This window comes from Mus pahari, unplaced genomic scaffold (genome assembly GCF_900095145.1).
Source record: "Mus pahari unplaced genomic scaffold, PAHARI_EIJ_v1.1 scaffold_11676_1, whole genome shotgun sequence".
NCBI lineage: Eukaryota > Metazoa > Chordata > Mammalia > Rodentia > Muridae > Mus > Mus pahari.
This window is the reverse complement of record NW_018393922.1, coordinates 13187-24517: the sequence shown is the minus strand read 5'-3', so window position 1 is coordinate 24517 and position 11331 is coordinate 13187. Positions and strand designations below refer to the sequence as shown.

General features: G+C 47.8%; 1 protein-coding gene across 1 annotated transcript; it reads right to left on the bottom strand.

Annotated features, from left to right (window-relative positions):
• LOC110315805 (apolipoprotein L2-like) lies at positions 1-7710 on the bottom strand. The gene is made up of 5 exons (XM_021189776.2): positions 7615-7710; positions 5222-5323; positions 4789-4915; positions 3670-3765; positions 1-1015 (listed from the first exon to the last, which is right to left on the bottom strand). The coding sequence occupies exons 2-5, from the start codon at positions 5232-5234 to the stop codon at positions 151-153; spliced, it is 1101 nt and encodes a 366-aa protein (XP_021045435.1). The 5' UTR covers positions 5235-5323; positions 7615-7710; the 3' UTR covers positions 1-150.
• Positions 7711-11331: the final 3621 nt, after the last annotated feature.

Here is an 11331-nt window from a genome sequence, read left to right as displayed (position 1 = left end):
TGAGATTGTCCCATCTCTGTTCTGGCTTCCTGTCTCTTAATGTGCCCTCTCAGTGCTGTGAAGGGGTACAGTCAGGGGCTCCCATGTGTTCACAGCTCTGTCCAGCACACTCCCTCCCCAGTCCTCTGAGCTGCACAGAAGAGGAAGCAGTCACTGAATCAGGCTGTCGTGAACCTCTTTGAGCTCCTGTAACTTCTGCTCCAGGTCCCAAGCTTGCTGATGAAGCTCTGCAGCAGACTGTGACTTAGCACCCTCATGCAAATGCTTCGAGTCTTCCACAAGGCTGACCACATCCAGCAGGAGGAAGATACCTATGGCGGCTGCACCCATGATCCGGGCTCCTTTGCTCATTGTCAGAGCGGTACCTCCAAAGGCTTCCTTCACCTGTTTAGCGGTTTGGGTTGATGTCTTTCCTGTGGTTATGAGACGCTTGGCATTATTTGCTAGGTTAGTGTTGGCTTTGGCCAACTGAATGGCATTAGTGCATTTCTGGATGCCTTTTATGTTTTGGATGGTATTTGTAGCTACAGAAAGAAGTCTGGGGCCACTCTGATCCACAACTTCTTTCATGTGCTTCATTGTGTCTTTGTTGGTTGGTACTAGCTTGCTGGCTTTAGCTTCAGCAGACACCACACTTACCTTTTCCACAATGCTTGTGGAAACACTAGTCACAGCTGCTGCTGCCCCCAGCCCCAAGCCAGTGGCTGACAGTACCAGACTGACTCCTGCTGTCACAGGTGCCAGAGCCAGACCAAGGATGGTCAGGGCTCCAGACACAGCACTGCTGGAGCTGGCCACCACCTGTGAGATGGNNCAGTCCCTGTGCACCTTGTCAACCTTGTCTGCCAGGGCATGGAGCTTCCTGATGCGATCCTCAAGCTCCAGTTTCACCCGAGGATAAGCATCCAAGAACCTTTCCTTTTGCCACAGGTCATTTTGGATCTCCTCTTCATCTTCTGCATCAGTATCAGCTGCAGCCTCACCCAGGGCTTCAATCAAGGCATCCTCCTCTTTCCTGTAAGAGGAGAGACAGCTGAGCGAGGAAGACAGCTTGTAAAGTAAGGTCTGTCTTGTGGGAACCACAGAGCATCATTCACTGTGAAGCACAGGAGAACGTTACAGCTCTGTAAGCTTTCTTACCGGGATGAGTACACTTGGTAAATCACACCATCTTTAGTTCTTAGGGACACAATGAATTCAAAGCCATTTATACATGCCCTTTAATTTTTTATTTTATTTTATGTGTATGAGTCCTTCTCCTGCATGTGTGTCTGTGTTNCATGTGCCCAGATGGTGCCAGTGGAGGACAGAGGAAGGAATTAGATCCCTAGAGCTGCAGTTCAATCACTTCAGACTCTTTTGTCCTCCAGCACAGCCTTCTATTGCTAAACAAAGACAGGTGAGGTTAGGTAAAATATTACTATTCTTACCAGAGTGAACTCTTCATGGAACACTAATGTTCCCTAAATTAAAGGGTTATTTCTTTTCTCCAGCCTCACCTCTCTTTGTTTAGAGTTCATAGGAAGAAGTGTTTGGCAGTGATGACATTGACCTTGAGGGAAGGCTCCCTTATTAAATGTCTAGCAATAGAAGGGTGTGCTGGAAGACGCCATGTCCTGCTGGCCAGGAGTGTCCATGTTTGCCTGGAGCCTTGTGCTGTGAGACTGCAAGTTGGAAATCTCTAAGACAGAAACCTGATATAGTACATTCTTTGAAGCTGGAGGTCTTTTTCTCACTGCAGTTGTGTGTACTCCTGAGCTGATGGGATAACTCACAGCTAAGATCTGTCCACTCAAAACACAGCACATAGATTTCCCTTCCAGCTGTGAGTAAAGGTAAAGAAACATGAGTGGATTCCACAGTCACATGTGGTGAATCCCTATTCACATGTGGGGAATCCCCATTCACATGTAGGGAGTTCCCCATTCACATGTGGTGAGTCCTCATTCACATATGGGGGATCCCCATTCACATGCGGGGAATCCTCATTCACATGTGGGGAATCCCCATTCACATGCAGGGAATCCTCATTCACATGTGGGGAATCCCCATTCACATGNGGGAATCCTCATTCACATGTGGGGAATCCCCATTCACATGCAGGGAATCCTCATTCACATGTGGGGAATCCCCATTCACATGTGGGGAATCCCCATTCACATGTGGGGAATCCCCATTCACATGCGGGGAATCCCTATTCACATGTGGGGAATCCCCATTCACATGTGGGGAATCCCCATTCACATGTGGGGAATCCCCATTCACATGTGGGGAATCCCCATTCACATGCAGGGAATCCTCACTCACATGGGCTCCTTTCCCTAAGGCATCATACTGTGCTTCTGTAAGAGTTTAAGTAATAGGGAATTGAGAATTCAAATACAGGTTCCTAAGCACTTCCATTAAGGCATTCTCAGCCTGAGAATGGTGAGGTGTGGTAGGGATTTTGCTGTCACCTCTGATTCCAGAGGAAGGAGACATTGAAGGCACAGACTTCCAGGAGGGAGGGAGACCCCAGTCACTTGTGTGAATAGTGTATTTGATGAAGGTCCAGCAAACTTCTAGACACTGAAGTTAGGTTGACAACATTTCTGTTCCTTGAGAAAACTTTAAATCTTGTAAACTGTTTCCTCAGTATAGATGGACCCTGGCTTTCTATGCTCTTCCTGTGCATCTTGTGCTTGCCCTGCACAGACTTGGCACGAATCCTAAGTCAGGTTGGGAGAACCCACTACCTTTCATGCTTAACCTCCATCAGGTTCCCATGCTCAGCCATTGGTGGGTTTGGCCTTGGCTTTCCTCAGGAGGAATCCCATGAGGTCAGCTTCACAATGCCCCTGCGCTCTGCTCTCTACTACCTGTCACTCAGCTCATCTGCTGTGAGTCTCCAGCTGAAGGAACTGACAGACTTGTTCTGTCTTTTGTCTTAGAGCAGCGGTCCTGAACAGTGCCTTCCTGCCTGTGGTAACATGTATCAGATTAACTGTTCTTTCCCATGGGAGCTTTCTTGGTGGGTGATACTCCATGTGAGCTCTCCCATGAGGCAATGTGTCCTGAGAACAACAGAAGCCTTAGAAGGGACCTGAGAATGTGGCTAAGTTGGTGCAGTGTTTGCCACACACACAGGAGGACCCAAGTTCATTCTTCCAGAGGCCACATAGGAAAGCCAGGTTCTGGGCCTGGGCCTGTCATCCCTGCTTGGGGATGCAGAGTCAGGAGGGTCCTCATGCTCTCTGGTCAGCCAATCTGGTCACAGTGATGAGTTCCAGGTAAGTAAAGGCACTTGTTATTGTAATGGGCTGGAGAGATAGTTTCTTTATTCAGAATGAATGCATGGTTCTCTTGCAGAACAAGTGAGTTCAGGTCCCAGCACCTACACTTGGTGGCTCACAGCTGTAGGGGTCTAGTGTCCTCTTGGGCCTTGATGTACTATGGACTTGACTGTACTATGGGTTAAGGAGCTCACAAGTCCTCCATCTCCTAACACAGTCGCCAAGTTAGGGCATTCACCAATGAGTTTAGGGACACAACTCAGTCCCTAACACTAGTGATATCATTAAACCAGCTTGTCCATTATCCATTCAAACTCTTGTGCATGGTCCTCTAATCCTGTCCTTTTCCCTTCCCATCTAGAGAGAAAAAGGCTTCACTGGGTCCTTGGCTGAGTACCTCTTGTTCTTGTCTTTTTGGAGCTCATCTTTATCTTCTCCATCAGGATTTGCAAAGATCTTAGCAAGAGATTCTCTCAAGACAGCTTCCTCTTCCCTGTAAAAGGAAAGACTGACTGATGAAAAGAATGTTTATAAAATAAACACACTGACATGTAAAAACCACACACACACACACATACATACAGGCACAGCCACATGTACACATACACACATTAAAACACACACACACACACATACACACACATACAAACACATGTACACACACATGTACACACACACATGTACAAACACATTAAATAACCTTTTTTAAAAGCTAACTTTCACAGAACACCTACTGTGTGCTGGATGCCTACTGCCTACTGGCTTTATGCTGAGCCCCCCCCACAGACATCATCTTATTTTTCTCACACAGGAGAGTTGGGGGTGAGGGTTCACCTCCTGCTGCTATGTATTGAAATGCTAAATTCTGTAGCCCAAGATCTAGCTGCCCCTAGACAAGGGAATTCCCACCACCCCAGCCATTGTTGTGTAAACTTTGCTCCCAAATGCAAAACCTTTTAGTTAAAAAAAAAAACAAAAACAAAAACTGGTGACAGCCAATTCCTGGGGAGAATAGAAGGGTTGAGTTACTGGGCAGGCAGTCAAAGGAGAAGGACAGTGAGAGGGAGGGAGAAGGAGGGAGGATGGAGGAGACAGAGATCTCCATTAGATGTGGAATACCAGGGACTCCCAGAACACACTGTTGGAGAGGAAATAACTGTTGGGGGAACACAGTTGGGCCAGTTTATCCATTAGAGATATAGATTAGAGACAATCACCTGACACTCAATCAATCTATCATAGTCTGTGCCTCATTCATTTGGAAGCTAGCCAGGGATAGAAATAATTCAATCCATCTACCCAGGAGCAGCAATGTGAGGAACAATCTTGTCACCTGTGGCTGCTGCCCTCTCCCTTCATCCAGAGGCTGTTCCCTGATAGGGAGTTAGGAGGAAATGGTCGCTGAGAAGGGACACCTAACCCTAAGTACTTGGTCTGCCTGAAGAGAGTATTCCTGCCTGTGAAAAGCCAACCACGCATGGGCTCTGGTTGTGCTAGTGTCCCCTAGGGAGGTGACCTGGACAAACCAACGTCTGCCACAAACTGTTTCCAGGTTTCCTCTTCAGCCATCAGGAGCTGCAGGTCCTCTAGGCTCTTCCTGTCCAGGAGGTACTGAGCCACAGTGTGAATGAAGCACTTTCTCTCTAGATGGGCAGGAAATGCATATGGTTAGAGGGATGTGCACAAGAGTTTGAGTGGGTCTGGGACAAGCTGGTTAAATGTGTGTCTGAGCACCTGCCACATGGAGTATTCTAATGGTGTCACTAGTGGCAGGGGCTGAATGTGCCCTTGAACTAATTGGTAAAAGCCCTAACCCTGGTGACTCTATTTGGAGACAGAGCACACCTAATATTGAAATTAAGTGAGGGTCTGTGTGAGCTCCCAACCCATCTTGTTAGCACCCTTACAGTCGTAGGCCATGTGCAGGAGTGGGGCACAAGACTGCTGACCTGGGGTGCCCATGACAGCTGCTAGGTGTAGGTGTCAGGCAGAGAACTTGACAGGTGTTCTTACAGGTCACCAGGTGTCCAGGCTACAGGAGGAAAAGGTACCTGTGCGACAGAATGGGGACAGCTAGGTGATCAGGGATCTGGGGCACACAGTTCTTTCAACAGTGGCTGCCAAGGACCAAAAGAACTTGACCCTCTGTTCTTCTGTTTCACTGGGCTCTGTCACTGCTATTTAATGACAGTCTTGTGACACCAGCCTTGCTGCTTTCTCGCCAGCAAGGTGAAAGGTTGCTGTCCTCTTGGGGACACTAGAGAAAGCTTCAGCTGAGAACAGAGGTGTGGAGAAAGAACAGATTCTTTTTCATACAGGAAGAGAGATGGAGAAAAATGTTCTCCTAGCCATCTGCGGGTGGAAACTGTCACCCACCCACCCCCGCCCACACACAGAGCAAAGGCTAAACCCTCCCTTGGGTAAAGGACACCCCACAATGTCCCTCTTCTTCACTTTCCTGATCCCTCCTTCAGTTCCTGCCCTGCTTTCCCCATGCCCCTCTTCCATTCTCTCTGTTAGCTGAGGTCCCTCTTGCCTGGGATACCCCACCCACCACTACTGAATGCTTTGTCTCCTTAACCATCCACTCCCCACTTTGGGAACCAAACCCAATTTCTCTCAACCTTTCCACACCAACCCCAGAAGCCTGTTGCAGACTGCCCCTCTCGCCGTTCATCGAGAGGCTCCACAGTCTTCCTCTCTTGGCCTCCCTATTTCTTGTAGCATAGGGCCAGGAAACATGATAAGTTAAAGAAATAAATTCCATATGCTGTCAATTGCTGGCCTACTGTGGGAGTCACAAGACCTATGGGGTTGATGAAGGTTCCAGAATTTTGGAGGACAATCAGCTAGACCCAGCTAGATCCCAGACCACTTACCTGTCTCCCCACCATCCCATGCCCATCTCTATCTGTCCCCGTGCCTCTCTGGTCCCTACCTCCTTTCACTGTGGCAATGGATGCAAGAGAAACTCATGAACAAAGGTTTTTCCTTATCTCGGCCATTCAGAATTACATGCCTACTACGACACTGGGTTTGAGCCCTGGCCTCTGGGGAAAAATCATGTACGAAGCTGAGGGAATTTTGTCCTTATTCTCTTTAACACTCTCCCCTCTGTCCCCAGCTTAATGTCCTCTAATTTCTATCTATAGCGTCGATCTATCTTACAATTTTACATTAACTGTATTCTTGGTGGCCTCCTCTCAGGGCCTTAGAGTGTAGCTTCTCTGTTGGGCTCTGTCACATTGTCTGCAGTGACCCTCTGTCCCCATGATCTTTATCCCAGCTTGAATCCCAATTATCCCCACACCCCCTTGGTCACATGACTTTCTCTTCTCCCAGAGCTCCTGCTAGAGGCTGATNTCCTGGCAGCTCCTTTCCCAGAGGCTCCCTGTCTTACTTACACCAGCCAGTGTTTTATGAGTCCAGCTGGGACCACAGCTAACTCCACCACGGATCCAGCAGGCAGAGCCAGGGGACACAGGGAGCACACTGGCAGGAACCGCTGAGTTTTAATGCTGAGGGGAAGAAGGAATTGACTTGGCAGTCAGGAAAGCAAAAGGAGTCTAGTGAGAGCAGAGAGCACTTCAAAAGCTGGAAAGAGTGAGGCAGGGGTCGGGGANGGGACACTCAGGTTCCTGGAGCTAGGTCTGACTACAGAACACAGGCTGATGGGTGTGTGTCCCAGTTCACACAGGAAGGCCCTNTTCTTCCTGCTTATCCTCTACAGTTGAGCAGGGGGCAGGTGAAGCCCAGAGGGTAGGTGGCTGTNACCACCTGTCAGTTTCTATCCCAGAATCCTGGTCAAGTCACTCTCTTCTGAAACCTCAGTTCCCTCACAAGGTGTGACTCAGAGTAGGGGTTCAGAGACAGGTTGGGTGAGAAGACCCTGGGGTCCTTGTGTCTCAGAAACAGCCCTTGTGCCCATNCTGCTTCTGTCCCAGCACCCCAGAGCCAGCTTTGGGTGTCCAGGCCCCAAGAACAGAGGGGCTTGGTCCTTGTTCTCCATTCTCATTGTTTTCTCCATCTCTCAATAGAGTGACAGCAGCCATCTCCCGGAGGTCTCTGGCCAAGTCTCAGATATCCTGGTACCCAGGCTGAGCCCCACAGACTCTATAGTTTCCTCTGAGGAATCTCTCATGCTGTCCTGTGCTTAGGGCAGATGGAAAGGGTGGAAGAGCCTGACCCCAACCTGGCTACACAGTCAGCTTTATTGCTCTGTGCCGGTGACCTGAGGCAGATGCCAGCCTTGCAGAATTTATCAACAAAGCAGGTCCATAATCTTCCTTCAGAGTGGCTGTGGGGTATGCAGGTGGGAGAGCTTAGGCATTCCCCAGCTTACCAGGAATCTTCAACAGGCGCTGCTCAGCTGTGTGGATCCAGTGACCATCTGTGCATCCAAGGCACAAGCAAAGGCATAGCCAGGCATGCCTTCTCCTGCTTATATCCCCAAAGCAGAAACCGAAAGTGAAAGCCCCACTTGCAAGGAACTCAACACCAAATCAACACAGGAAACTTGTGGCTTGCTGGATGCTGCTCTGCACCTTGAACCACTAAGTATCACAGTCTCTCAGTATAATAGGCTCCTAGACCTTAGTAGGCCCTCAGATCTTAGCACTGCTGACTCCAAGATCGGAGTACCATTTAGGCCATAAACCTCAGCACATATTCAAGTATCACATACAAAAACGAAAACAAAGACCTAATCCTTCAAAGTCCACAGCTCTATGAAATTATCTAAATGTAACCTGCCCTTTGGCTTCTATAATTCCATTTCTGGCTAACTGTTCTTGTTAATTGAATTATGTCAACGCAGAATATCGTTTTGGGGGTTAACAGTTCAGTCTGAGAAAAGTGCAAGGCTATGCTGGGATTCTGAACACTGTTGTAGTTGCTGGCTGGCACAGTAAATATTTTCTATTGGGTCTAATCCATGTGCAGTGGTTTGAATATGCTTAGGCCATGGAGTGGCACTATTAGGAGGTGTGACTTTGTTAGAGGAAGTTTGTCATTGTGGGAGGGGGCTTTGAGACCCTTCTCCTAGCTCCCAGGGAAACAATCTTCTCCTTTTTGCCTTCAGAACAAGATGTAGAACTCTCTGCTTCTCCAGTACCATGGCTGCCTGGATGCTGCCATGCTTCCTGCCATGATGATAATTGACTGAACCTCAGGACCAGGAAACCAGTTCCAATTAAATGCTGTCCTTTATAAGAGTTGCCTTGGTTATGGTGTCTCTTTACAGCAATAGAAACCCTTAGTAAGACAGAAGTTGGTACCAGAAGTAGGGTACTGCTGTGCTAGGCCTGACTATGTTTTGGTTTGGGAGAACGTGGGTTTGGGGTCTTTGGATGTAGAAAGCCATGGAACGCTTTAAGTGGGACTTAATGGGCCGTCCTAGTAGGAATATGGAAGCCATAGGTGCTGAGGACAACTTGAACTCTGGAGATTGTTATTATGACATGTTGCTGCTTTTTGCCCTTATCTTAAGAATCTGACTAAGTCTAAGGTAAAGAGATTTCATCTAATTGCATTGACAAAGGAAGTCTCAGAAAAGCACGACATAGACTGCATCCTCTGGTTTATGCTCATGAAGTGCATTCTGATTGCAAGCTTAGAAAGCTTGTAGCAAGCTTAGAAAGAAAAAAATGTAAAATGTATGGAGTATGTAATAAAAGCAAACCAGGAAGTGCAATGGAGCCAAGTCCTGTGTTTGAGGAGATAAACAGATTGAGGCGGTGGTGACTTCGGGGCAAGATCCCACCCAGCTAAGCTTATTGTTTGTGTTTGCCATTGAACAATGAATAGTTATATCATGTTAGATGTCGTTTTTGCTTAGTTATAATATTCAATGGGACTTTTAATTTGGAATGAACTACACTCCAGAAACGGAGGACACATTTTGATCTGAATCTTGAGGAATAGTGTCCATGAAAAGCTCAGGTCCCAGCATGGTGGTACATGCCTTTAATCCCAGGAGAATGAAGAAGGCAGATTTCTGAGTTCAAGGTCAGTCTACAGAGCAAGTTCCAGGACAGCCAGGCTTAGGCTGGGACAGAGTTGGAAAACAGAAAGCAGTAATAGAACAAGGGGGGAGGAGGCTTGTCCCAGCTCCAGCAAGTAGCAGAACTCAGCATCTTCAGCCATGTGGCTCTGGCTTTAGAGCCAAGAATAGAAGGGACTACTGGGACGATTGATGCTGGTTAGCTGGAGCTAAGAATTTAGTGGTGGTTAAGAACAGACCAGCATCATTGAGGTGACATATTCTGGGAAGTGTTTTCTGAGAGCACAAAGAANCTGTGTTCCAGAGATAGCCAAGGTTGTCCCTCAGGCTGCAGCTGGACTTGGTATTGTGTAAGAATCCCCCAGGTGGTCCTGGTTTTGAAGGCATGAAGGGGTCATGAAGAGCAGCTGAGGCTTGGCAAGGTGAGAGGCCAGGGCAGCCATTGGTGAAGGTGTAGCCTCAGTTGCAGTTGATGGTCCAGAGCTGAAGAGGTCATGCAAAGAAGTTGAGGGTTGGCAGCATGAAGAGAGCCTATGAGAGGCTATTGGTGAAGCTTAGTTGNAGCAGAAGACCCCAGTGTACTGGAGATGCCAGTTCCGTGGGATCATCACCAAGAATAGCAGCAGCAGTGGAGTGGATCAACCAGAGCTTAGAGTGCTAGAGAGGGCAGAGCTGGAGAAGTGNTGCCAGCCCNTNGGAGGAGCCCAGAAGATCATGTGTGCATCTCAGACATTGGAACAAAAAGTCATAATGTTTACCTTGGATACCCTGAGTTTTTAGAGATGTCAGAGCTGTGGGAAATCTGCCAAAGAAAGCTACTAACCGGGAGTGGAGCCAGCCCAGGGGAAAGAAATCTGCTGCTGTTGGATGCCAGCTCTGCCCACAGCAGTCCACAAGGGTGAAAGCATCTGGAGATCGGAAGAGAACTTTGACACTGGTCATGGAGATTCAGAGCTTAGAGTCTGCAAGGCTGGCTCTGTCTTGATTTGGTCCAGGATTTCCTCCCTATGCTGTTTTGACATGGTGATGTATTTCTTGTGATGTTGGACATATGGATCTGCCCTGTGACAGTTAGGTGATTGGATGAATCTCAGAAGAGGCCTTGAGCTTTGGATTTTTACTATGGGGACTTTCAACGTTAGACTAAATGTAGTTTTTATTATGCAATGGCTAGGTATGGTCCTCATAGACTCATATGTTTGAAAAAGCCTGTGGGGACCAGGGAGTGGAATGTGATGGTTTGTATATGCTTGACCCAGGGAGTGGCACTATTAGGAGGGTAACCTTGTTGGAGTAGGTATGTCAGTGTGGGGGTGGGCTTTGAGACCCTTCTCCTCGCTGCCCAGAAGACAGTCTTCTCTTGTTTGAATTCAGAATGAGATGTAGAACTCTTAGCTCTTCCAGTGACATGCCTGCATGCTGCCATGCTTCTCACCATGATGGTAATGGTTCTGAACCTCAGAACCAGTAATCCAGCCCCAAATAAATGTCCTTTATAAGTGTTGTTTTGGTCATGGTGTCTCTTTACAGCAATGGAAACCATGAGTAAGTAGCTACCTCTAGTGACTGTTCCACAACATTTCTGGAAGCCCCACAGAAGTCCCCAGAGAAGAAAAGAGTGTATTAACCAAGGTACCAAGAGGGCGCAACCTGAGACCTTCCAGTTCCTTTAATCAACCCCTGTCTAATTCTTCCGAGGGGTCTGATACCTCCACCCCCCAAGGAAACAAATTAGAGTCATCCGGTCTGTCACCTCCTGGTCAAGGCGCCTTCTGGTAAGGCCATACAAGCTGGATATAGCAACTGGTCCAGTGTCCAGGATCTGGGTGAGAGGTCACCAGACTTCTCTGATCTATTGGTGTATGAATGTGTGGTGGCCAGCTTTAGTTGTCTTTACTGTGTGCCTCTCTGTGTGTCTCTCTCTGTGTTTCTGTTAGTTCTTTTTTTTTTTTTCAATTTACATTTTTTTTAATTATTTTCTTTATTTACATTTCAAATGATATCCTGAAAGTTTCCTATACCCCTCCCCCCACCTCTGCTCCCCTACCTACCCACTCC